Raw genomic sequence first — 26,787 nt, forward strand, 5'->3', positions numbered from 1 at the left:
ACACAGTGCAGCTCTGCAGAACACCCACCACGGAAGAAAGGCAGAACAAGAGCACTGAAGTCTGACAATGAGATAATGAAAGGAAGACGGAGACGTGAACATCGAGAAAGAAGACACTGAACTGCCGGGAGAAACTGAAGGTGAGAGCTGGCTGTAACACTCATCCCTACATTGATATGCAGTTAGAAATGTAAAAGTTTTCTGGTAGAAAAGTAGCACGTTTTGTCATTTTACTGGGTTTCAGGAGGGCCACTTCAATATTTTACTGTGAAAGGACGGGGCGAGAGTGACTACTCAGTGTTTCATCTCAGACTAGATGAATAATCTTCACTCATTTCCATGTCCAGGTTTTACTTAACTGAGAGAGAGAAGAGAAGTTAAACTGTGACAAAGTAAGATTCAGTGCTACTTTTTTTGAGTGATTTTTGAGTAACAGTCAAAGTTTTTGTGTGTGTGAATTCAGACAGTGAATACATTTAATTTCTATTCAGTGTGACCTCCACAAATGATCTTAAAGAATTTGTTGTGAAGAATTCTTGTGTGGCTAATTCATCTCTGATTGTCAGGAGAGCTTTAACCTAAAATCTGACCTACTGTTTAACTACTACTCATGGTGTAGAGAGCGACAGTGATCACTGGTTACTGAATACTGTTCCTGTGAGAATGTAACAAAATCTTGCCTTACATCCCATCTCTCCATTTATCTATCCATCTGTCTGTCTATCTTTTGTTCAGAAAACAAAGATGGAGTTGTGGCGGCAGTGTGCGGTGTGGCTGATCGACTGTCGAGTTCTTCCTGATAACCACCGGGTCACATGGGAGGGCGCTCAGGTAAATCAGCTGTGTCCCACAAACTCACATACCTGCACATGAACACACACACACACACTCTCTCTCTTGGGTCCCCTCGGTCTGATTTTGTGCGTGTATGTGCTGTTCCAGGTGTGCGACCTGGCTCAGGCTCTGAGAGATGGCGTGCTGCTCTGCCAGTTGCTCAACAACCTGTTGCATCAGGCTGTCAACCTGAGAGAAATCAACCTGCGCCCTCAGATGTCCCAGGTAACACACACACACACACACACACACACACACACACACACACACCTTTTCCTACTCCATTTCCATAAACCATTTCCATAGTGACCAGAAGGCAGCACTGAATCCCTGAGGCTGTATGATAAGAAAATATTGTGATCTATATCTGTTCATGTCGGGGGAGAGTATGTGTAGAGAATGGAGGGAATGATGATTAAGCAGAAAACTCTTATTGTTTAATCATAAAGGTTTTCACTAAAATTCAACTTGTTCAAGAGATTTTATAGAGATCATTGTCAATATCCAGATTTAAGAGAGAAAAGGGCAAATTGCTGCACTAAAACCATTTTAAAAAATCCTTTCTTGATTCAATAAACGTCTTTAAGATTTGGGGTTTACGTTAAAATCAGGATTCAGTTTGTCTCAGCACTGGCAGCTTTCTTTGTTTGACACCTTTTATATGCAACAATGTACAAAAATGACTTGACTGTATAGAAATTTCAGATGCGTGCCTCTTCCGTACCCCAAAAAAAAAGATTGACACTACTATTAGCTAGAGCCACCTGCAGGCTAAAGTTGTAAAGAATAGGAACATCATATTTATTATATTAGACTATTTTTGACTATGAGCAGTAACTTCCTGCTGGTTGCTTGGCATCTACAGCACGCCCAACACTTAACCCTCTGTAAAAAATTCGATTCGTCACATATTAAGAGAAGTTTTTGCACACATTAAACACAAAATGTAGTCTGCTTTAGGCTCAGGCAGATTTAGTCCTGTACAGATGTGAGAGTGTCTTCGATCTTCTCAGTGAACTCTCCCCAAGAAAAGTGAACAAGCTTATTTCTTAAAATGTCACACACATGCAAACTGGATTTAAAACAAAGAAAAGGGAGAAATGAGAAAAACCAAAAGAGAATCTGAGATGAGGACACAAGAAAGACAGAGATCAAGAGAGTGTGACAAAGAAAGATTGTGCCAGGCCGTCACGTGATTGTCCTAAACGTCTCGAGGGAAGTCTTTGAATCACATCCGACAGGATTCACCATGATGTCTCAATTATGTGATCGTGTGCGAGGGGTTAATGTGCTCGACACGTGCATGTGAAACTCTGGGAAATCCTACGAGGTCAAGAGTGGTTAAGACACATCCGGTGATTAACAGAAGGTTGGAGTCCACTCTGACGTGTACACACATGCACACAGACACACACACACACACACACACACACACACACACATGCCCACACCTGCTATGACATTACACAAGTGGAGGATATTCCTTGTGCTATTGCAACAAGGTTCACTGCTGCAAGGATCTATGTATGTAAGCCTGAGCAATGTGATGTGTGCAGCAGTATCGGTTAGAACTCAGCGTTTCCCCTTTTCTCAAATTAGAGTTCCTCATTTCCCACTGCTGAGCAGACAGAGAGAGCGAGAGAGAGCTGCTGGTTCAGGAAGTTATGTAAACTGCATGTCTGACCACCACGTCTGTCGTACTGTGCGCTATGCCTTATGTGGTTGTCTTTGTAGTTATATTTTCCTTACAGCTTGTTTATCGCTGCTCATGTTCATGTGGTCTGTGGGACTGAGCAGCATTGCTGTTCACTATAGTTTTAGTGCAACTGTTTGTGTTTTGTGGTAGCCGTTTCTACTGAGGGATACATCTGCCCAAAAATGAAAATTCAGTCATACTTGTCCACATGCCGATTGAAAATTCTTATGAAGTTTTGTAGTCCACAAAACATTTATGGAGCATTGCAGCAAAACAGCGTTGCAAAAGTCTCTTAAAAAACTGAAAAACAACAAAAGAAGAAAAGAAAATGGCTCTGTGTAGCTCATCTGGTGTCATATAAGCCGCCGGAAGCCCTGAGATCCCAAGTTGACTGAAGAAACTTTATTTGTTACCTTTTAAATCTGAACTCTTCTCTGTAGCTGCTGAGCTAAACGCTGTAGAGCACACCCAGTCTGAAGCGGTTGCACAAGCTCGACCATAATATCATTTTAAATCAGTTTGTGATCTCCGGACTTCTGGAGACACAGAATGAGCTGTATGGAGCCATTTTATGTTTTGTTTTAATTCTTTTGTGTATTATATTTTAAAGCAAGTCCTCATTTACTTCTGTAAATACTGCGATGCCGTTTTGCTAACCCTAACCCAGAGATATTTTGTGGAATTTCCGCCGACTTTCCATCGAGATAGGATTGAATAGATCATGACTGACGTTACATTTTTGATGAACTGTTCCTTTAATACCAGAACGCTACATATTTAACAATACTTTGATTTTACAATGCTCAACAATATCTGCCAAGTCTGTTTGAAGTTGGCATGCACAATTGCTATTTTCTATTAGAATATACTTAAATTCTCCCAGAGGCCCTTCTGTATATTATTCCATGAAGAAGAGGCATCATATTTAAAACCTCTATTTTTCCTTATTCTGTCTCGGGGGACTAACAATGCTAGAGTATTATGCAAACACAGACCATATCGATTGTATGTAAATGTATGTAAACAGATACAAACAAACCTTTCCAGGAAGAGATTTTTATATAGATATTAACCGATATGAAGTGCAGTATTGTACGGTATCCAACTTCTTTGTGCACAGGTCAGGTGTATTCATAAAGAACACATCACTGTTATCCAATAGTTGGTAAACAGTTGGTGAAATAAGGTGTTTCCTTGCCTCGAGGGAGAATTTGTTGTTTGTTGATTTGTTTATCCCGCCAGGCAATGTTGCTAAACTTTATGTTGTACAATGTTAATCAATGTACTCTTCTGTCGGCTTTCAGTTCCTGTGCCTCAAGAATATCCGGACATTTCTGGGAGTTTGTCAAACAAAGTTTCTTCTCAAAAAGAGTGAACTGTTTGAGGCCTTCGACCTCTTTGACGTTCGGGACTTCGGAAAGGTATAACCCCGCCACAGCCGCTCATCCATCCATCTATAGATTGCAGTAATTATGACTCCTGCTCCTGCATGAGAGAAACACACTGTGCACTCAGTTCGTTATGGTTGTGATGTGAAGCGTGAACACAGTCCCGACTCCTCACTGCAGCTTGCAGACACCCACATAGCCCCAACAGGAAGTAGTTTGGTGATTTTCTACACAAAGCAGCTCAGTGAACGAATGAATTCAGTATTTCACAATTCTGTTTCACTTTTGATGCTGTGCAGCCACAGCACTTTTGTGTGAACCTGATTTATATGTAAGAGGAAGCTGTGTCTTTAGGAAAGAAACCAGCCAACACGAAGTGGACCTCAACCTCACTGTGAGGTTTTTTGTGTTGTATTTGCTTTTTTTTTTTTTTTTTTTTTTTTTTACTAAGTTTACAGTGTGTTACAGTCACTGAGCTTCTCGTTTCGCTTTCCTGGCTCCAGTCAGTCATCCAGTACAGTAAAATTTGGTGCATGTGAAGTATGATTTACACTGGTAAAAACAAAACAAAACAAAAAAAGTAATCAGATTTCTCAAATAAAAGTTGTAATAGCGCATCAAAAATGCTCATGATGGTTGATAGGGAAGGAAAGGTGATCAGTTTGTTTTCATAACCTTGGACTTTTATGGTGAAACTGGGGAATTTTGCCTCTTTGGGCATTAAACATTTATTTTTAAATGAGCCATATGAGTAGTTTAGAGGGGACAGTTACTATACATTTTATCTTGCTGTACTGCCCTCATAAATGGAGCCGAGCAATGGTACACAAATGTACAGGTAATGCATTATCCCAAGACTTGGGAAAATCTGAATAGTTTGGTGCAGTCGCTTCCCTCAAGTTATTTTAAGTAAAGTCACTTTGTCAGATTTGACAGTGTACAGAAAAAAACAGTGCATCCTTTAATCTTGGAAGTGGGTTGTCGGTTTGATTCTTGTGAATTCCCTCCGCTTAAACAGCCCGGGTTAAGACTTTGTAATGAAATAAGGGTACTAATGTGCTTAGGACAGGCAGGGCAGCGTTACAGCAATAGCTTAAATCATCAGTTTGGGAAATACACTTTATTAGAACAAAAACTTCCAGTACTTCTCAAAATCATAAATTAGCTCTAAATCGCATTTGTACAGTAAATTATGACAGCTAACCATTTTTCAGGGTTTTTGTTACAGGAAGTATTCCAGTACATGATCTTTGCTGTCATTTTTAAACCTGAATAAGCTTCAGCGGTGCTGGTGGCTCATGCTAATCAGAGCTAACTCGCTACTGGCTGTAGCTTCAGTTGACCCACAAACATCAAAGTGGTATCAATCTTCACATCTAGCTCTTAGTGAAAATCCCAAACTATTTCTTTAAAATCTTGTTGAAAAAACACTCTTGTTATTAGTTGGCAGTCGAGGTGTCAATCAGTCCATTCAGATGTTCTTTATGTGAACTACTTCTATAGACTTTCATTTCTTGTTACGTCTCCTTTCTGTCTTGAATGGAAGTAGGAGAAGCAGTTCAGCAGTACTGACCTAGGAATATACTCAATGTGTACTTTTTATTTGGATAGTATACATATTTCATATCAATAGACAAGATGTGGCTTCCTCTGAAAGAAAAGAACCTGAGTTCACCTTTCTGACTTGTGAATTTTTATTTTCTTCACTGCACCCCAAGAGAAAGTTTCAGCTGCAACAGAAGTCAGAGGTGGTTTTGTTGAAGGAAAAGTAATGTTAATTATTTTCATGGTCATAAGTTATGAAGATGTAGTCAGGAACGTTCACTATAGGCAGAGATATTAGAGCTCACTGACACATTCAGTAGCTTAATCAGAAAGAACCATCAGTTTCATTTGTATGGCTGTACAACATGTTTGAGTTATCGTACATCAGTCATCATGATACTGCAGTTCTCAGTTTACCAGTCACTTACTGTGATAATAAGAGTGAAACTGTGTCAGAGTTATTCAGTGTCTGTATTTAAACAGTTCTTGTGCATCCAAAAGCCGTACATGAGTAACAGTAAAGATATCATGTTGAATTATTACTCTTAGGAGTAGTAAATGAGTAAAAGCCTTAAAACATATTTGATATAAATGTACTTTGTTATCAAAGAATAGAAGTAAAGTAAAAGTGAATTATATATATATTTACATGTATTTATATACTGTATGCTATGGGCCGACTCATTATCAACCTGGTTGATTATCCAATCTGATCTTCAGCATTTTTCTGATTATCGGAATCAGTGAAATTAACCATATACCTCCTTTTGTGTGTGTGTGTGCGTGTGTGTGTGTGTGTGTGTGTGTGTGTGTGTGTGTGTGTGTGTGTGTGTGTGTGTGTGTAACAGGTCATAAACACGTTGTCCAACCTCTCTCATACACCGATTGCTTTACAAAGAGGATTTCAGTAAGTAATTACCTTCCTCATAATTCACATGTTAGTGCAGTTGTAGTCATACAGATATACAGATACGCATTTTGAGTGTTTTTTTCTTGTCAACAATTACAGCTTCTTATATGAAGCATGTTCTTTGATTATTAAAGGTGAAGTCATATGAATTACCTTTAAATACCTTACAAGTGGTGTAAAATACAGCCATCTCAAAATAGTAATGGAGTGCAGTTCCTTAGCAAATCAAGGTTTACGATTTTTTACCTCCCGACATTTCATTAATTATCTGTACACCAGCCTCCACTTATAGATGCCCACAGGAGGAGTTATGTTTGTTGACACTGATAGATAATTACATCTGCTTATAACTACATTATATTGTGTAATAAACCATTGGTTAAATGTTCATGTGCTGCTAAATTGAGTGTTGAGGTTTTAAATAAAGTGTTGTCGTCTTAAATTTACCATTTCAGTTAATATTTGCATGAGAATAAATAATAAAGAATGCTCTGGCTACTAATTTACACATCATATTCACTGATATTGAAAGTAGAGATGTTTAGATTGATCATTGTTGACAGTTGCTGATAGATGAAGGTAGTCTGTATGAAATTAGAAGTTATTCAGTCTGAAAATATTAGTCTCAAGTCCAACTGATACACAGGGTTTAGGAACAAAACACATTTGTGTAATGGCTTCTGTGTGACCCTCCAGAGTCTGGCTTAGACAGAGCAGTGCAATGGTTGTTAAACCCTTATGATTTAATAATCAAACTTTATGATTTCATGTAGTGTAGTCAAGAAGACATCCAAAGTCACAGGATTCTTTGAAAGTGGAAGTTCAGCCCGGAAACCAAGCACCAGGGGAATAACAGAGTAAAGTTGATTTTATGAGCATCACAGGTGGAGAAGCTGATATCAACACAGCCCTGAATTTCATTACATACATCATGTTGGTTTGGTGAGGTGCCAGTGCAGTAATAGAAACTTGGTCTACTCCCACCTGCAACCTGGATTCATCTATAAAAACATTTATTGCTTGATAACAATCTTCATGTTTTTGTCATTCTCCCTACTATTCTCTTTATTTCTTTCTCTATCACCATCGTCTACGAACACACACTTTCCTCCAGGCCTTTTCCCTTGGAAGGATGCAGTGCTGATGATGAGATCTACAGCGGCCTGTCAGACCAGATAGAGTAAGCATTTTTCTCAATAATGCTAAATAATAATCTTGAGCTCCCCATTTTTTTGTGATCAATTTATTGTTCTGTAGCTTAAAACATAATGAAACACGGGTCTATTACTTATCTCTCCTTGGTGTGCGACTGTAAATAGTTACAAGAATGATTTCTCCTTCCTAACACATACGGTAGAGTCACTTCCCAAAGAGTAACAGCAACACAAATCTAGACACATTGCACAAATCAGTCCATACCAATCAAAAAATGAATACAAAGTGTGCAAGAAAGCCATTGTGAAACTAATACTTCCAGTTCACCCTGCTGCCCCCGGCCATTAGATCGCCATTAGAATAATATGAGCAATTACAATAATGGAGTGTTTTTATTGCAAATAATCACCTCCCCTCTAAAATACATTTAATAATCAAGGTGAAGGTCTTCATAGACAAACCTCTGTGTAAAAAAAAAAAGCAAGCTGCAAAAATGGCAGCTGCAGCTGGGATGAGGAGACCAGATGAAATCAATCTTTGCAAATCTTCTTCCGTCTCTTTGTACGTGAAAACATTCTTATCATCTTGTAAAACTTTAACATCCTTGAAGCTCAAACACTGAAAAAGAAATGTAGGTACCCGTCATTAACTCTGAGAAGCACTTTTATTATTTATCTAATGTACTGGCAATGAAATCTTGAGTATTTGAAAGTAATTCAGTTAAATTTCATAATATTACATTTGCTCTTACTGCAAGTGGTGAGATATCATTTTCCGTTTATTAATTACTTCTACTACTTAATAAATATCTTTGTTTCAGCATTTCCTAGTGGAAAATGAAGAGGAAAAAAAATATAAAACACAAACACACATGCAGAATGCAAATATACACATGCAGTTTATCACAGATGTTGTTCTGAAGCTGACTCTCACCTCTTACCTCTGTCTCGTGTGTTTCAGCGACACAGTAGAAGAGGATGATGACTTGTACGACTTTGTGGAGGACGAGGAGAACGAAGGAGATGAGATCTATGAAGACTTGATGAGGACGGACGAACAACCTGAAACTGTGAGTGGAGCCCACACAACAGTGTTCCTCAAACAAAAAGGAAGTTAGCTGTGGCTTTTGTCATGTCTTGACCATGCAGTTCAGAAAGACATCTTGTCAATGGTTGCATTCGTCTACCAGTTATACCAAAGGATGACTCTGTTTCTCAAACACAGTGACAGTGACTCTGTTTTTGTAAAGAATTGTGGGGAAAAAAAGCAAAGATTAGAGGACAGTCTGGAAAAATAAGCATCACTTTTTGTAATAGAAATAGTTTTTTTTTTATATACCTGCTAAGTATCTTGCAGTCCCTCAGGTTTGTTTTTTTTTTTTTTACACCTCCTGGTTGTTATGACCCCAGGAACCACTGACCCAAACCACACAGAGCTGTGCAGAGATAAATCTCCATCTGCTGGCAGCAGCTCCACTGACAGAAAACTTCAGACAGCAGCCTCATCCGCGAAAGGCATTATGTGTAAATGTCACTGAGCTGCATAATTCATAAAGGCAAAGTCTAGAAGTGAGACACTGCTGGTGTAAATGAGGCCTCGAGAGAGTTGGGGTCAGAAAATTAACAGGACCTCAGGGGAAAAAAAAACAGGAAATTCAACAGCCTAGCTGTAGAGCTATATCCTGTGCATTTTTTGTCAAATATCTCTGTATGATTTGGCATTGACTGTTGTTTCTATTTTGGTGTGTATGTGACAAGAAAAAATGCAGTGCAAAAAAGAATCAAGAAAAGATCTGCCTTCTAATAGAGTTGTCAACAGTGGAAAGGCAAAATATTATTTTTTTTGCTACACACAAGAAATGAGATTAAAAAATATATTATTTTGAAAAAATATTCTCTGGTCTGTTCATGTTTCATCTGACACATGTGTGTGTGTGTGTGTGTGTGTGTGTGTGTGTGTGTGTGTGTGTGTGTGTGTGTGTGTGTGTGTGTGTGTGTGTTTATGCAGCAGAAGAAGACTGGAGTAGACAAACGAGAGTGCTGTCTGCAGGAGATCAGACAGACAGAAGAGAAATACTCCGATACACTGCAATCTATATTACAGGTCTGCACACCTTCTGATCTGATGACAGACAGATTCATCCAAGCAAGCAGACATTTGTACTCACATTTAAAGAGAGAATAACAGCCATATGTTTTATTTTTGTGCAGCACTTTATGAAACCTCTTGAAAGGTTTCTCCAGGCTCAAGACATTGAGAGTATCTTCATCAACATTGAGGTACAGGAGAGATAATCTACCCACCGGATCATGTGTACATGTTTACGTTCATGCATTAGCCTTGTTTCACATGTTTTTTCCGTGTGTACATTTGTAGGAATTGGCCAACACCCACCAGAAATTGTTGTATGAGGTACAGACATCCATCTTACAAAATGGAGCCAAGAACCTGTACCAGGTGTTTATGGACTACAAAGAGAGGTACAAAACACACACACACACACACACACACACACACACACACACACACACACACACACACACACCTGTTTCTGTTATACAGTAACATGTACAAATACGTGTACGTTATAACATGTTCTGGTGAACCTACTTCCTCCACAGGCTCTTGCTGTACGGTCGTTATTGTAGTCAGGTGGAAACGGCTACCAAACACCTAGACAAGCTTTCGAATATGAGAGAGGACATCAAAATGAAACTGGAGGTGAGAAGGACACACAGCGCAGCACAGAGGATGTGTGATTTTGCTTGAACAGAAAGTTTTCACAAATGTACCAAGATGTGTACCTCTTCTGTTTATAAAGGAATGAAGTAATTTTGAATGTTTAAAGGTTTAGTGTAGAGTAGTTTGGCCCCTTTGAGCACAAATAGCTTTTCTCCGTGGTGGGAAGCCAGTGAGGGATCATGTACTTCCTGCAGCACTAGTGACTCCTACTTTTTGCTCTGTGTACACTGTTCTTCTGTTTTGAGAGTCAGCTGCACTTTGGAAGAGTCTGTTCCTGTTTGTCCCAGTGGCCAACTGTGATACCACAACAAAAAAAACACTTTCACAGGTTACCTAAAATGGTATTTCTTACTTTTCATCTTTCTAAATTGTAAAACTCTCCCACAACCTAGAAATGTAACATTTTTTTGAAGTAAACTTAGTCCTTTTCACACACCAACTATATGGTTCCATCTGAGTAATGCGATACACTGCAGGAAAGCCAAGATTGAGTCACTTTTTGTTTGTAGACATAGATGTTTAAAGCAACAGTATGTAGAAATTGGAATTGTCTGCGATCTGAGTGGAGCAATACTGTTATAGATACAAATCCCAGGTCTGTAACAGTTTTTGAGATGTGATGTAGGTGCTATCTAAAAACAAAACACAGGACGTCATAACAATTTTATCTCTTAGAAACCTGTATCTCGGAGTAAACATGTATGTAACTCTGTAATCCAAAACTCAAACTGAAGTTACATTGTGCAGAAACAAGTGATGGGTGGGTGGAGTGGCTGAGACAGACAACTGTCACCCTTTTACAAGGCACATAAAACATCTATCCTTTGATAGAATTAATAATGTATGTAAAAAGTTGACCCTGAAGTGTCGTGTCAGCGGTTTCACAGACTTTCATATTTGTGGCCCACATGAGGAATGCTCTCTGGGCAAAAGTGTTTCTTTTTGTTTCAGTACTGCTTTTGGCCATGAGAGAAACTGGCTGCAAGAATGGAGCTTCCACACAACATCCTCTTAACACATCTATGCAGGTCTTCACTTCCTTCTTACTCTCTCTCTCTCTCTCTCTCTCTCTGTCTCTCTCTGTCTCTCTCTCTATCAGGAGTGTTCAAACAGAGCAAACAGTGGACGTTTTTCTCTCCGAGATCTCCTCATGGTCCCTATGCAGCGGGTGCTCAAATATCATCTGCTGTTACAGGTATGTTTGTACGTATGTGTGTGTATGTGGCTGCATTAACCCATGCATGTACAATATTCCCAGTAAGTCTATAATTTTTGTCTGTCTGTGCCTGTTCAGGAGCTGGTGAAGCATACCACCGACCCTGGAGATAAGGAGAACCTCCGCACAGCTCTCGATGCCATGAGAGTAAGTTCGTATCAATGCATGTTTATATCAAATACTTAATTCTATGATATTTAAACATTCATTAATACGTGTGTGATTCCAGGATTTGGCACAGTCTGTGAACGAGGTGAAACGAGACAATGAGATCATCAGACAGATCACCACCTTCCAGTTATCCATAGAAAACATGGTGAGGTCACATGTCATGTCACATTACGTCGTTTTGGCTGTTATTTGGTTTTTCTTCACTGCTAACCCCCCCGCTCCTCGTCTCCTCAGACTCAGTCTCTAGCTCTTTATGGTCGCCCCAAGATCGATGGAGAGCTGAAGGTCTGCAGCCCGGAGAAGAAGTCTAAACAGGACAGGTGTGTGTTGCTTATGTCTCAGTGTATTCTTTTATGAATTAATGCCATGTGTGTAACCTGGTGTGTATTGATGTATGTTCGGTTGTTCCTCAGGTATGCCTTCCTCTTCGATAAGGCCATGTTTGTGTGTAAGAAGAAGGGGGGAGAGACTTTTGAGCTAAAGGACATCATTGAACTACAGAACTACCAGATACGAGACGAAACCACGGGAGAAAAGGACAACAAGAAGGTCTTTCTTCAGATTTGACCAGACATGACATCTAGTAGACCTCCATAAAGCTAACAATATGCGTGTGTGTGTGTGTGTGTGTGTGTGTGTGTGTGAACAGTGGTCCCATGTGTTCCTTCTGCTGGACTGCTCTGGGAGGTGTGGGTACGATTTATTCTTCAAAACCAGAGAAGTGAAGAAGAAATGGCTGGAACAGTTTGAGATGGCTCTGTGAGTTATCACACACACACACACACACACACACACACACACACACACACACACACACACACACACACACAGGGTCTGTTTTCATCAGTGTAAGTGAGTGAGCTGGTAAAGTTTGTTCAATATTGCCCCATTCAGAGTTCAGTCGCAAGGTGTGACTGGACTAGGCTGAGGTCTGTAAGTAAGACATTCCACAGTGTTGGAGCCAACACTCCATCACTTTCCACGCCCGGGTCAGAGGACCTAAGTGTCTTACTGGTTATATAAGGATGGAGCAGCTCAGAAATATAACAAGGTGCCTGACCATGTTGTGTTCAGTATGTGATGTGAAAACAAAAACTTTAGAAAGAATGTAGCTCTCTAATGAAGCTACAAGCAGGAGCTTTGTACTTTTGCTGGTTAATTATATAAAGTTGCTTTCAACAGTGGCATTGATTTGGAAGTTTAGCTGTTGCTACTTATCATTGTGGTTTAGTGTTGTAGTTTTGAATGATTGCTGAAACGTTTAGGAAACAAACAGATATTTTGGTTGATTCTGTTATTTGCAATCTGACCTTCACTGTGTTGCTGCCACTCTTCAGTTTCTTCAGTGTGGATGCTGTCTTCACAGAAGGCACCAACAGGTTTTTCACTTTCACCAAAGTGAAACTACCTGCCTGTCAAAACCAGATCTCTGAATGCCTTGATACCCCAGCATGGTCAAAACAGTTGTACTTCACGGTTACAGGTCAAATATGTGTCCAGCGAACTCCACAGCCAACAACCATGACTTCCAGATGCACTGCTTCGAGGAAACAACCTCCTGTAAGGCCTGCTCGATGCTGTTAAGGTACTTTGCCTCACTAGCTGTGTCTCTCAGTTTCCCTCCCAGTGACCATTTTTTAAAGAAACCTGTGTGTTGAGGCTGAATCTCTGCATCTGTCATCTGCAGGGGGATATTCTTCCAGGGCTATCGCTGCACGCGCTGTAAAATGGCTGCGCATAAAGAGTGTTTAGGCAGAGTCCCTGCCTGTGGACGAAACTCAGGTCTGTGTTCGTGCATATCTGTTTGTGTACAGGCATTTTATTATTAACCTAATTATAACTTCTTACGCTGATTGTTCTCTTGAATTACAGACCACGCTGGTACTAGACAGAAGGTAAGACTACATTCATCTTTGACCTTGTGGATATGTTAAAGTAGAAGTGATGAATAAGCCCTTCATTTCATGTCAGTTTTCAAACTTGATGTACAACATGCTGAATTTTAATTTTGTATTTTGTTTCTCCAGAATAAAACACCGAAGTCCTCGAGCCACTCCAACATCGGTGAGAAATTAATGATGAATCTTGTTGTGTTGCGGCAAAACCCTTTTCTGAATGTTTAGGGTGTAAATGAAAAATCCAGTGGAATTAAAGGCATACTACATTCATATTATCAGATTTGGCCCCTCTTCTCCGGCTCTACTAGACTGAGACAGCAGCGGTGGTCCAGCAAGCTAGACAGCTAATGCAGAGAGGGGGCTATGAAATGAGTCAAGAACAAAGCAGTGAATCAGAGAAAGATTACCTCATAGTGTGGTTGTTTCACCTGTTTCTTAAACATAAATAAACATGATCAGACCTTCACACCAACATCTAGATTTTCTGTGTATGCAACCAAAATACAAACATCACACTCTCCGATGGTTTCCTCTCTGCTCACACAGAGGTCACACAGACCTGCAGCTCTCAGAGTTGTAACCTCGTTGCTATATTGTTATATACCTCCAGCCTCAAGATGTTATTTACTGGGTCTGCCCACCACCGCCCAAATGCTGACAGCTAGTAATGTCACAAACGCTGCAAAATACTAAGAAAATAGGACAATACAGGCAACAGATCACTATGTTTGTTTACAATAAATTCCCGGTAGAATTCCCCTGCTGGGTGGATACAGATGGTGCTAGAATCGTTACAGTAATGGCAGAAAATGGCATTAAAAGGTTTGACAGTTTACAGTTTACATTTCTCTGGCTGCCACTGGTCTACCCACAAGTAACTGTTGTTAGTGCAACGCCACAATGTTTTGGTCCATACATTGTACTTTAAGACAGTCCTGCATAGAATCCCTTTAAAGTTGTATCTAAATTGTTGTCTCCTTTTTCTCCTCCTCGCTCTCCGTCTCAGGATATCCTAAAATGGAGGTGTGTCAGGAGTATTATGGCTTGCCGCCGCCCCCAGTTGGCTTCGGCCAACCGCTTCACCTCTCCAAAGGTGACATCATTGAGCTGACCCGGGCCGAGGCTGACCTGCCGTGGTGGGAGGTGAAAACCGTACATGAGCAAAAACACTAAATTCTGAGAGCTGGGGAGGGGGGATGTCACAATTCATGTCAGTGTGTTTTCAAGCATGGTTTCCTGTGGTTAGCGTGTAGGTGTGGGATGCTTTGTCTTTTTCAGTCTCTTTTGTCATTTTCCTCTCTGTACCTCCTTCTCTATCTTCCACTCCCTCCCTTCATGCTCAGCCGGTCTTCTTCCTCAATAACTTGTGGCTGAATTCCATTTAGCTGCTTAGGTTTCAGGGTCATGGTATTGCACATGCTGGCTCACTGTCATGGCTTATTGGGACATTTGAAAAGAACAGAGCTACCACAGAGTAACACATGCTTTTTTTCCAAATATGACCAGTCAAAATGTCTGCTGATGAAAAGATTAGATTGCATTTATCCTGTTGCATCATTATCAAGAGTCTTTTTTGTTCACTTGTTGGTGCGTTCAAGTACATGTGGGACACGTCACTATGCAGTATTTGAGATTTGTGCAACATACATGGATTCACAAAGTTCACTTCACAAAAATGGATACTGAAGAAAGGATAGTTGATCCATCATTCCTGTTCAGCAGCCGTTCAAGTCTTGGGTGTCGACTCTTTCCCCACAAGTACAGTTCCTGCATTCACTCCTTTTATTTATGTCACTGCATAAAAAGGGACATTTCTTTTTTCTTTTTCTCTGTGGAGTTTAGCTTTAAGGAACCAAAATGGATGAACACAATTAGAAGGTAGTAAAGACACTGGCTCTGTGCTTTTTTCTGTCATACTGCTGAACTAGAGCCTTGTGGATCCACAATATTTAATTAAGATTTACTCCCAAACAGGGAGTTTTTCACGATATTCACAAATCTGGACACAAAAATAATCAGGTTATTGTAGCTTGTTCTGAATCAGTTTCATTATGTCTCTTGTTCATTTTTCCGTTAAGTCAAGTTTTAAAGTTTGACAGACCTCCTCAGTAATCCTTGCGTACAAATTTGGTATGAGTTGCCTCAGATCAATTTCAGCTGCATATGAGTAATTCATTTGTCATGTCGATCCGATGATTCATTTAGATGTTGCAAATGACTGCTCGGTCCACTCAGACCAGTCATGTGATTTGTATGTATGTGTGTCACTCAGGGAAGGAACCTGACTGTCGGACAAATGGGATGGTTCCCCTGCCAAAAAGTTCAGCCCTACGTCGCTGTGAGTGTGATACACCAGCCATAAAACCTTTCTGTCTGTTAATGACATATTCAGTGGTTTCATTCTAGTGGTGTGTTTCAGCTTGCACATGCTGGCAACCATTTGCTGTACTGAAACCTTACCAGCAGTTACCGCTGTGACCACAGATTCTTACATCTAAGTTTTACATCTAACCTCTTTATGATCTCACCCTTTCCCAGAGGCCGACCCCCGACCTGTCTGGCCTCCACTGGTGAGTATGAACAGCAACTGGCATAAATCACTTGCTCACCAAACTAATGTTAAGCTCATAGCTTTGTTTCATCCTGTATTGCAATGCACTGCAACAAAACGTGCATTGAGAAACACAGAAGAGCTGATAAGAGTAAATACAAAACCACAGAAACAGAGCCTTGGTGTATCAACCTGTATCATGAGGACACTGATGGGATCTGGCAACTCACTCCATTGTTTTCCCTGATTAAAATAACTTAGTTATTAGTAGTAATGAAGACTTAAGACTTATGAAGCTTTGGGGCTTCAGACTGAACAAACACAGTGACATCTGGTGGCTTGTTAAACTTATAGCAGCCCTTCAAGACTGGGGCTGAAGCACCAGCACACCTAGCTGAATTTAATCATTTAAGTTTCATATATTTGCAATAAAAGTCCCAGAAACTGTGAAATAATTATAACTCGTCCGAAAAAGCCAAGATTCTGTTTTATTACACAAAATGTTAATGTACCTTTTCTCATTACTTTTATTACATCATTACTTGGAAATGTTCTCATGATTATGTCTTTTTAATGTATATCACCACATTTCTCAATTATCCCGTCTTCTAATCCCACTAATGTCCCAACCGCATAGCTCAGCTGTGAAACTTTCAAAACTGTCCAACTGAGTGAAGCACTTTCTGAAGCTCCCATGACTTTTAAGCTTTGGATGTCATCAGACTTGTGTTTTTCTCCATTCGATACAAACTCCAGCACAATGTGTGGAAGATTTGGTATCATCCACTCATCCCTCATCCCAGTTTATTTAATAGTCACTTATCTCTGTCCTAATTTTGTCCTAACTCCAGAGGATACCCAGTGCTGCAATTATTATCGGATACACTCAAAAACAACTTGTGAAAATATTAGTATTGTCCTTACAGTCACAATGTATAGAAATCTTTCACTTTAGCGCCACCTGGTGGTCAGATCAAATACAACACTGTGGAGTGAAACAGAAAAGTTGCATCAGTTTTGACCCCCATGACGTGTCATTTTTCTACTAAAACTTATCAGAATAATTCGACAGATGCAGCAGTCACATCGTGATTCTACACAAAGCCACTTCCCACATTTACAATCAGAATATAAACATATAATGAGATGTTTTTTACACATTATAATGAAGCGGTTATCATATGATTTGTTATTAGGGAGCCTGAGACATAAATCAGCATATTAAATATATAGATTTGTCTACATGATTTGTGTTGTGTCTAACTACAAATTGGAATTGCAAATATAAAACAGCAACACTTTAATTTAACCTCGCCCCTCATGTATAAGAATATGTAAAATAATGGCTGCATACAACTATATTGTAGCATTATAGTGTTACAAGCCACTTTTACTGCTTTTACCTTTGTTTTTAATCTTGAAATTCGTGTTATTTCTTCTCTCAATACATTTGTCGTCTTGCTTGGAGCAAATCATACGTTTCTGAAACTCTCTGTGCTTTAAGGTTTGCAGGGAACATGGACAGAACCGCTGCCAAGAACCTGTTAATGTCCCGGTCTGATGGAACCTTCCTTGTGCGGCAGAAAGACGGAGGAGAGTTCGCCATCAGCATCAAGTATGTTTGAGGTCTATAGAATGATCATGGCCTCCCTCTGAACACTGATGGGTCACTTACAGGTCAAATAATTTGCAGATGTTGTGGTTCAAACTGGTTAAATGTGGTTAAAACGTGAGTTTTTTAGGTGTTGTAATGCTTCAGCAGCATTTCGATGACTTTATCTCGTCATGAAGAAGGTCTATCTACATTTGGGATTTCGACTGGTGGTTAGTGAAAACAAGCATTTTGCGGACATCATCTTTGTCACCATTTTTTTTTTTATTTTATAGATACTGAAAAGAACCTGCAGTTTAATTGAAAGTGAAAATGATTGTTGGTTGCAGCCTTGTATCTAACCTGGATGTCTTTTACTTTAAATAATAGCCTCTGAAGTCTGTAAAGAATTTGAACAAAATCTGTCCCAGTTTGAAGTAACACACTTAATCTCCTTTGACCAATAAATCAAAGTCCTGCCTGCTCAGCTCTGTTGAATGATGATCTAAACTAAGCTGAGATAAACTATTGGGATGTCAGTGTTTTACTTCCTCTCAGAAGCAGGGAAATACTCCTTCTCTAACAAAGTGGCACATGATTCACAAAAACACCATCATATGAAAGCCATTCATTTAATCATGAAGAAGAAGTGTCTGTTTTCCTTCTTTTGAAAGGAGCAAACCAAATGTTGCGCTGTTCACCTTTGTAAATATTCCCCAAATAATGAACCTTCTTTTTACATTAATCTGAGAGAACTTTCTTCACTGTTTATCCATAACCCTCTTAATGCTCTTTCAGGTTCAACATGGACATTAGACACATTAAAATCACGTCCACTGAAGGCCTGTACCGTATCAATGAAAAGAAAGCATTCAAGGGTTTAATTGTAAGTTTTACAAACTCATCCAGCCAAGTTTGATAACACTGTCCAGAAGAAATACACCTCATTTACTCCTCTCAAGCCACCATTCTCACATTTTTCTAAATGTTTCCTCCTGCGTTAGGAGCTGATTCAGTTTTACCAGAAGAACTCTTTGAAGGAGTATTTCAAGGACGTGGACACGACGCTGCGTACGCCTTACAAACAAGCAGAGGAAAGCAACTCGGCTAACAACACACCAAACACCACGCCAGGTACATAACATCCCCCACCTGTCACCTCACACACTCCTGCCTGTTATGATTATGCTAAAGGAACAGTTCAAAATTTTTGAGAATTATTTTATTCACTCTCTTACTAGGAGTTGAATACCACAATCAAACATGGGAGATGATTCAGTCAGGGAAACAAATTCCGGACAGAAACTGAATAAAATAGTTTCCCAAGACGTCCAGATAGTCTGTTAAGCTTCTCCATGCTGTAATGTTGCCCTACTGTCCAACAGGAGGCAGCATGAGGAGTTTCGGCGTAGCGAGGGCCAGGTATGACTTCTCAGCCAGGGACCGCTCAGAGCTGTCGCTGCAGGAAGGAGACACAATCAAGATCCTCTCCAAGAAAGGTCACAGCGGTTGGTGGAAAGGAGAGGTGTATGGCCGGGTGAGGAATCTGCTGACACCCACACAGTAAATTATAAAACATTTACAGGTTTTGAGGCGTCCCGTCTTATCTGCTCCTTCGTTTCCAGGTGGGGTTGTTTCCAGCCAACTATGTGGAGGAGGACTACTCTGACTACTGCTGACGTGGCTCCAGATGTTGACCCTGTATGTCTGAATACTACATACTATGCTGTATGTGGAGGGGTCTGTGTGATACCAACAATTGCATTAACCCATGTGCACGAGTGTGGCTGTGTGAGAGAGGTGCTGTTACCTGTGATCTGATGACTGTCTAGTGATGTGAATAAAACTTTTGTTCAGCTGAGTGGATTAATTTCTTCTTTTTTATATACACAACTAACTTGGAACAAAGTTTAAACTCACTAAAACCAAACCAAAACCAACCACTAGAACCAGGCTGCAGGACTTTGCAAGAGGACACAGGGTTGTTTAGGTTCAGGGTACAGCAACTTCATACTTCATATTAATACACTTGTAGTTTCCACCAAAGACATAAGTACACAATTTTATGTTGAAATGGCTGTCCAAATACTTTTACCAATGATGTATATTCAGAGCTTATTTCTGTATGTAATATTGTTGCTCTCACTTAGAAAACAAGGACTGGAAATGTAGCTGTACTGTACACACTGTACTAGAGGCAGTAGTGCAAAAAGCTTTTCACACAGTAAAGTCACCAGTGCATGTTTTCAAATTAACTGGAGGTGGCCTCTAACATTCACTTGGAGAGGCTACAGATAAGATCACTGTCTCATCCTGCATGAGAAAACAACAAAGAGCACTCAGTCATGTTGGTAGGTTAACATCTGCTTTAATTCCAAAATATCAAAACAAAAAAATTGTACAACAACAGCAACATGTCTTACATATAATTTGTGGGCAAAAGTGATGAGCTAAAACTAAAATCAATGTCATGTTTGAGTTTCTTCTGTGGAGATACCACTCTGACTCTTTTAGTTGTTCTGTCCAATCATGGTGGTTTCCCGCGACACATTACAGGCATTCTGTGTGTGTGTGTGTGTGCGTGTGTCTGTTTGTGTGTGTGTGTGTGTTCTGTTCATCTAGCATTGGATTGTGGGAGTCTTCGGGTTTACTGGTAGTACAGCTCCAGGTTCATTCCATCGTGAATTTCATCTGCAGGGGTCGTCGTTAAGTAAAACAAGTCTGCTTCATACAAATTAATGAAACCACCCTTATCTGATAAAAACATCAAAATGGCACTACAGATGCCCCTACTTATGCCAACTTCAATTACTTCACAAATATTGTTTTGGAATGTATTAACGGTCCTCTACGGATGCATGGGTTATGTTATTAGTATATAATACCACTGTAGATGTTAATCCAGTGTATAAAGCCAACATTTCGCCCAACACCATTGTTTGACTAACCCTAACCCTCCTTAAAAGTATCTGATGCTTACCTTTAAATTATAAAATGTATGGAGACCTGTAGTGGAAATATAAAAACCAGTGCTACAGTAGCGGTACTGAGAAGGATACAGTCACCCAGAGTCACGTGGTCCTTGAATATGGTATACCTGTGGGGACAGAGAAGGAACATTTAGCTGCTAAAACAAACACAGCACCAGAAACACGTGGGCAGTATTACAGAAGAGCATCTTACCATTTCTTTAATACAATCTTGTCGTGTCGTGTTCCTGTCTGGGCGGCGATGAGCTTCTTCAGATCTCCAATGCTATCATCAGAGCTGAAACATGGGGGTTAAGAAGGGAACACTTCGATGGCATACAAACATTTTCATAGACACGCGGTCTTTCAACACAACCCAGTTTTTCAGAAAAGGTTTAACTAACCCAGATGAACACAACCATTGGCTAAAATGATCCTGCTCTCAATTCAGTTCTACAAACCCAGTTGTGTCATTTATCTTTATTATTTATCGGAAGTTGTCTTGATTTACAGCATTGTCTTATGAAAATAAATTGGTGATTAGTTGACTTGGCACATTTGAGAAGCTGGATTCAACAAATGTTCCAACATAATTCAAGATTAGGGGTGCTTTATGCAAGAATTTTAGTTAAAAAAAATTACTAAAATAAATCAACAGAATGTGAGGAAGTAACGGTTTTGATTGATGGTCAAAGGTGTTTGTGGTTTCTGTCTGAGTTGACAAATTCTCACGTATGGTACATTTAACTTGGCCTTTCTGGACAAAAGATGACAGTGGTAATCAGCACTACACCATAAAAACAGCATTTGTAATAAACTGAATTGTAAGGACACTGCCAGTCTTGTTGCAGGTGGTCTTCTTAGCTTATATAGACCAGAGAGAGACAACAATATTAAATTGGGGCTGTTTCAGAAGCCCCTAGCAGTAAGTCTAAGAAGTTGAAAATCTAGGCTTGTGTCAATGTGGACACAGGTATAACACATGTTGCAGAACACATTATTCTACGTTTGCTCCACTGTTGCTGTGAAGGATACTTGCACTTAACCCGGACTTTCTTGCCCAGGCGATCGTTGCAAACCACCTCGATCATCTTCTGTTTCTGTCGACTGAGGGAAGTAAGACAGTTAGCGTTAGCATAACGTTAACATGTGAGTGTTGAGACGATATAAACCACTCCCCACAAAGAGCAGTGATTCTCCTACAAATAGGTAGAATATATGGCTTATGTGGTTCATTCAGTTTGTCGCATTAACGATCGGAGCATTTAAAAAAGTTTAAATCAAACAAGTTGTTTTTGTTTAACGTTAGCTAACATTAGCTCACAACAACGATGTACCAACGAATGTTTGCGTCACGTCGGAAAACACACACTTAAACCGACATTTGCTCGTAAAAATGTCGAACAACGTGTTACATCTGTAACAATTAAGTGTTAAATGTGGCGTTCCTACCTGGAAATTCACACCAGAATAACAATTTCTCTCCTTTTTCTGGAATTCTCTGGAACGCTCTCGGTCCCGTTTTAACGTAAAGCTGATTTAGTTTGTGTATTAGCCTCTCGACCAATCAAATGACCGCACTCGTGATTGACGGCCTAAATTGGCCTATGGTAGCACAGAAAACGACGTCAAAGGCGGACCTGAGCCTGAAAACAACTCGTACCGTAAACTCGCTGCAAACTGTCGTAATTCGCCTAGCTGCAGCCCAAGCTGTCACACGGTAGCTACATTGGAATTAAATTTGAAAACGCTGCTGCAGAAATAAATAATGGCAGACGAGGAGAAGTTACCGCCTGGGTGGGAGAAGAGGATGAGCCGCAGTTCAAGTAAGGAAACAGACCGGGCGAGAGGCTGAATATGCTAGCTAACCAGCTACACTGAAATAGAAGTAAACTTAGCTTACTAGCTAGCACCCCCCAGCATCGTGGTTTAGTGTGGAAACGAGGCGGTTACAACGTGAAGTTAAATGGGGATGGAGTGAAAATGGTGATGAGTGACTCGGTGTTACATGTGTGTTTGGTTAAATGTGGAGTTCGGCTGTTATTTAGGTGTTCTGCTTCATGATCGCGCCAGAGCTGATCCATTCAACCTGGCTGCTGCAGGGCCCTGCATGACGTCATTCTGCTCCAGTGCCTCACCTGCAGACTGAGAGAGCCTCAAGCACAGTTTTCCATGTGTTAATATTGATCTATACACTGATCTAAAGCCATTTAAGCATAAACCTTCAATGTTAATTGTACTTTTGCTCCAATGCAGCTGGCACATCACAGTGTGTGGGGCATCTTACAGTGTAGCTTATCTCTAAAGGGGATTTTCTTCACCTTCAAACTGCCCTAATCAGTGATTAACATAGTATCAAATGATGGTTTGTAATATGAAAGGTGTAGTTTTAGCACTGAACAGATAGAACTATCACTTGCCTCTTTGTTTTATTCTATTGTTGATCTTTAACAGCTCTATTCAGCCCGTGCAGGCAGCTTTCCTTCACTAAAACAAGCTCTGATAACCTCCTGTACACTACCTGACCATCATCCAATTAAATAGTGGAATATCAAGCAGGTAAATAGCCTGAATAGGGGTGTTGCCTTATACCAATATTGATGATAACCGTGGTATTAAAAATGAAGTATTGGTATGGTAGTAATAAAACGCAAATGATGATATCGTGTGAATAATCAAGCACAGTTAACAAAGTCAAAAATGAATCTGATGAACAGCATCTCTATTTTTTTTAAGGATTCAGTGGATTTCATAGTGATATTGTCATTGTGAATTTGTTTGATCATAATAATTGTGTAGTGAAAATCTGATATAGAAACAGCCCGCAGCCAGAATCAGGAGATGATCTACACCACAACAGAGATGAAAGAACTCTCATTTGTCAGTAGATCAGAAACACAACTTCAAATGGATGCTAAAGTTTCACCCTGTCAGCAGGAGGAGTGAATTATATGCATATTTTTTAGAATGTAGTTAGAGAGGTGCCGGTCCAAATGTTTCTTTGATACTGATTTTCAACTCAGGCTCGGCCAAATACCTGATCATGTAGAACTCATTGGAATAATTTCTTTTGATGTGAATCATTACAAGCATCCTGCTGTGACTGAATGAATGCAAGTGTTTGCATAAACCCTCATGATTTATATGATGATATGATAATACTGATAAAGAAAAATATGCTATATATTTCAGTAATGTCATAGCTGATACCAAATCCACTGAATTAGTTTAGTGTTACCATCACTAAAGACATGCTGAATCCCTGAACACAGCTGTGTTGTAAGGTGATGACATGGCCTACGTGTTGCTGCCTCCATTCATCAGATAATCAATAAATGTAGTTAACTCTGTCTCTTTTCATTTCAGATAAAGTGTACTACTTTAACCACATCACCAATGCCAGCCAGTGGGAACGTCCGGTGGGAGACGGCCGTGGAGAGCCAGATAAGGTTATTATGTGTAATTTACATCATGGAGCTCTTGTAGTGCAGCTGCAAAGTGCTTTACACCACTGTGATGTGATTACAAACAAGACTTCATTAGTTTATTGATGATTAAACTATGTGATGGGTTGTTGACGCTTAATGAGAAATTGGGAATTGCTGCTTCAGGAAGAACAGCGATATCTGGTGGTTCACAGAAATTACAGCAGGCATTTAATAGTGCAACTTAAACACTAATACACCACACTGTGCTTTAATACATGTCTTAAGAAGGCTGCATGTAGTTTATTTTCATATGTATTATTTTTGTTAAGAAGTGTTGCAGTATACACACAATCTAGTTTAATATCTAAATAAAATTATAGATGGTCCACATATCAAATATGTTTTGACATTGATTGTTTATTTGTCTTATTGCCGTGTGTTTTTTCTTCATGGTTGACAATTAGATCAGATTTCATGTTTGTCAGTTTATACATTAAAAGTCTGACATATTGGCATGGTGAGTTTAAACTAAGCTGACTGACAGGTCAGTGACTTTTAAGGAGTTTACAGCTTATTAATATTCACAGCTCCTGACCTGATCACGTTTCTCTGTGGAAGACATCTTAGTCAGTTAACTTTTACAACTCAAGTAAAAAACATAGAGCATTTTATTAATATATTACTGATAAGTCTGCAGCCAAGTGTGTAAAAGTTAAATAGTCAATAGTCATGGGTTTGTCACTTTGTAATGAGGCGTTAACTTGAATCAGACAGAACATAGAAATCCAAAGGCTGGTCTTTAAAATGTGTCATTACTGGTCTGTTAAACAGTAATGGATACTTCTTTAACCAGTCTAAATGAAGACTAAAATAACTCAGTATTGGTTCTGGGTTGTTTCAACACTGATCTGTTTTGGTTTGTTTTTAATCTTCCCTCAGGTACGCTGCTCTCACCTCCTGGTGAAGCACAACCAGTCACGGCGTCCATCTTCTTGGCGGGAACAAAATATAACCAGAACCAAAGACGAGGCCCTCGAACTCATTCAGAGTAAGTGAGAGATCAATGATGGAGGGAGTGAGGATTTAGTTCATGTAGGTTTTGATCAGTGTATTTCACTTGTCCTTTATTTCTCTACTCTGTGCAGAGTACATAGAAGAGATCAAGTCTGGAGAGGAGAAGTTTGAGTCTCTGGCTTCTCAGTTCAGTGACTGCAGCTCAGCTAAGAGCGGAGGAGATCTGGGAGTATTCGGCAGAGGTACTGAACTCACTCACACAATGACAAACCACCGTACACAGCCGTATAAATACATGCAAGAACACTTCTGTTCATGAATTATTCAGTTTATATAATAGTATGTCTTTGTTTGTCTTTCAGGTCAAATGCAGAAGCCCTTTGAAGACGCCTCCTTTGCCCTCAAAGTTGGAGACATGAGTGGTCCTGTTTTTACTGACTCTGGTGTCCATATCATCCTACGTACTGGTTGAAAGAAAGAAAACAACACATACTGTACCTGTACTTTCCTCTTAAGTCTACATACACACACACACACACACACACACACACACACACACACAGTCCAACCCAACCAGACCTGTGATTTATTTTAATGAAACATGGCACCCAATAAACAAAGCTTATGGGCTGACTTGCATTATTTTAAGTGGGATCATTTTGTTCCAAGCGCAATTGAACACGTATGAATAATTTACACTGAACACCAAGGAGTTACTGCAGATTATTCCTGTAGGACCTCAAGCTTTTATTAACCATTGCAATGCCGTCATATAAAAACATGAGCGTGCGTGACTGTGTTGAAGTGAATGCTCTGTGGAAACGGTTTCACGTGATGCGAAAAGTTTGAGAGTGCGTTTGTAAGAAACTCATGTTTTAGTGTGAGCATGTCTTCAAAAGGACCATTTCCTGTTTGTTTTTCCTTTTATGCTTTTCATTTCTGCTGTATGTGTGCCAAAGCTGTTCCTTGATCTCTATTATTGTTTTGGAAAATACTCATCATCAGATGTTAAGAGATGCTGTCTAACCATTGCAGACCTGCACACCAAGAAAGCTTCTTTACATCCAGCAATGATTTACTCTTTTTGTCCATTACCATTATATTCGGTAACATACAGTAGAATTGTTTGTTTTCATAATTGACTATGAGAAGTGCATGTTTCCCCTCTGAGGATATGCAAAGATGGCACGGTTGAAAACTTCCAGGTTTTAACAATCAGCTCTGCAGCTTTTTTAAAATCATCAAAGTGCAATGAACTGTTACACTGTCGTGTCATTGGAGTTTTTCTTTCATCATTAAAAAAAAAAACATTTTTTTTGTAAGCCTCTTGTTTTGCTTAATTCCTCTTTGCTTTGTCCAGCACATCGAACATTAACACAGATCTGTGAGGGAGAGAAGAGGATTTATGCTGCATTCACGGGTGAGTTCATGTTCAGTTCATGGACGCGAAAAGTATTGTTATCACTCCGAGTGTTAAAACTACTCATTGACAGCCGTTTCCAGTATTTCAGTGACAAGGAAGAGCAAAGGAAACAATATAATCACTTTACAATACATTACCTTCATAAAAGGTTTCTTCTTACCAACGTTTTTTGGTAAGAAACACACACACACACACACACACACACACACACACACACACACTCTATCAATCAATCAATCAATCTCTCAAATGTCAC

The 26,787-nt window shown here is 39.7% G+C and overlaps 3 protein-coding genes and 1 long non-coding RNA gene across 8 annotated transcripts; 2 read left to right on the top strand and 2 right to left on the bottom strand.

Moving 5' to 3' along the window:
- Positions 1-19,559, top strand: LOC119018276 (proto-oncogene vav-like). 4 transcript variants are annotated; one of them, XM_037095823.1, is made up of 30 exons: positions 1-140; positions 348-392; positions 736-831; positions 943-1,059; positions 3,835-3,951; positions 6,312-6,370; positions 7,488-7,553; positions 8,489-8,597; positions 9,536-9,631; positions 9,739-9,807; positions 9,905-10,008; positions 10,150-10,249; positions 11,370-11,465; positions 11,565-11,633; positions 11,716-11,802; positions 11,892-11,977; positions 12,071-12,206; positions 12,307-12,416; positions 13,141-13,242; positions 13,345-13,439; positions 13,530-13,552; positions 13,685-13,721; positions 14,562-14,698; positions 15,828-15,893; positions 16,094-16,125; positions 17,611-17,721; positions 18,496-18,583; positions 18,702-18,831; positions 19,083-19,234; positions 19,323-19,559. In XM_037095823.1, the coding sequence occupies exons 3-30, from the start codon at positions 745-747 to the stop codon at positions 19,374-19,376; spliced, it is 2,535 nt and encodes an 844-aa protein (XP_036951718.1). In that variant the 5' UTR covers positions 1-140; positions 348-392; positions 736-744; the 3' UTR covers positions 19,377-19,559. The 4 variants fall into 4 exon arrangements, with proteins under 4 accessions (XP_036951718.1, XP_036951709.1, XP_036951733.1 ...); XM_037095814.1 differs by lacking the exon at positions 348-392 and having other exon boundaries at positions 7-140; XM_037095838.1 differs by lacking the exon at positions 348-392 and having other exon boundaries at positions 7-140; positions 14,562-14,578.
- Positions 10,040-26,424, bottom strand: LOC119018391. The gene is made up of 2 exons (XR_005074742.1): positions 25,634-26,424; positions 10,040-10,073 (listed from the first exon to the last, which is right to left on the bottom strand). It is a non-coding gene; the product is annotated as an uncharacterized LOC119018391 (long non-coding RNA).
- On the bottom strand, positions 20,053-22,209 carry ubl5 (ubiquitin like 5). The gene is made up of 5 exons (XM_037095988.1): positions 22,119-22,209; positions 21,702-21,773; positions 20,881-20,964; positions 20,757-20,794; positions 20,053-20,388 (listed from the first exon to the last, which is right to left on the bottom strand). Exons 2-5 carry the CDS (start codon positions 21,755-21,757, stop codon positions 20,345-20,347), a joined length of 222 nt encoding a protein of 73 aa, XP_036951883.1. The 5' UTR covers positions 21,758-21,773; positions 22,119-22,209; the 3' UTR covers positions 20,053-20,344.
- Positions 22,344-26,735, top strand: pin1 (peptidylprolyl cis/trans isomerase, NIMA-interacting 1). Of its 2 annotated transcripts, XR_005074736.1 has the most exons (6): positions 22,344-22,492; positions 24,033-24,115; positions 25,034-25,142; positions 25,240-25,350; positions 25,471-25,670; positions 26,712-26,735. XR_005074736.1 is itself a non-coding variant. In XM_037095973.1 (5 exons), exons 1-5 carry the CDS (start codon positions 22,435-22,437, stop codon positions 25,578-25,580), a joined length of 471 nt encoding a protein of 156 aa, XP_036951868.1. In that variant the 5' UTR covers positions 22,344-22,434; the 3' UTR covers positions 25,581-25,747. The 2 variants fall into 2 exon arrangements, 1 of the variants encoding a protein (XP_036951868.1); XM_037095973.1 differs by lacking the exon at positions 26,712-26,735 and having other exon boundaries at positions 25,471-25,747.
- The last annotated feature ends 52 nt before the right edge of the window (positions 26,736-26,787 follow it).

Source organism: Acanthopagrus latus, chromosome 1 (genome assembly GCF_904848185.1).
Source record: "Acanthopagrus latus isolate v.2019 chromosome 1, fAcaLat1.1, whole genome shotgun sequence".
Lineage (NCBI taxonomy): Eukaryota > Metazoa > Chordata > Actinopteri > Spariformes > Sparidae > Acanthopagrus > Acanthopagrus latus.

Bases quoted from the DNA above. Each gene is read 5' to 3' on its own strand.
- LOC119018276 (XM_037095823.1), top strand. From the start codon at position 745: ATGGAGTTGTGGCGGCAGTGTGCGGTGTGGCTGATCGACTGTCGAGTT. The intron at 7,554-8,488 runs GTAAGCATTTTT...CGTGTGTTTCAG, and splicing joins GGCCTGTCAGACCAGATAGA to CGACACAGTAGAAGAGGATG. The intron at 19,235-19,322 runs GTGAGGAATCTG...CTTCGTTTCCAG, and splicing joins AAGGAGAGGTGTATGGCCGG to GTGGGGTTGTTTCCAGCCAA.
- ubl5 (XM_037095988.1), bottom strand. From the start codon at position 21,757: ATGATCGAGGTGGTTTGCAACGATCGCCTGGGCAAGAAAGTCCGGGTT. The intron at 20,965-21,701 runs GTATCCTTCACA...CCCATGTTTCAG, and splicing joins AAAGTCCGGGTTAAGTGCAA to CTCTGATGATAGCATTGGAG. The intron at 20,389-20,756 runs GTATCCTTCTCA...CGACCCCTGCAG, and splicing joins CCACGTGACTCTGGGTGACT to ATGAAATTCACGATGGAATG.
- pin1 (XM_037095973.1), top strand. From the start codon at position 22,435: ATGGCAGACGAGGAGAAGTTACCGCCTGGGTGGGAGAAGAGGATGAGC. The intron at 25,143-25,239 runs GTAAGTGAGAGA...TACTCTGTGCAG, and splicing joins GGCCCTCGAACTCATTCAGA to AGTACATAGAAGAGATCAAG. The intron at 25,351-25,470 runs GTACTGAACTCA...TTTGTCTTTCAG, and splicing joins TCTGGGAGTATTCGGCAGAG to GTCAAATGCAGAAGCCCTTT.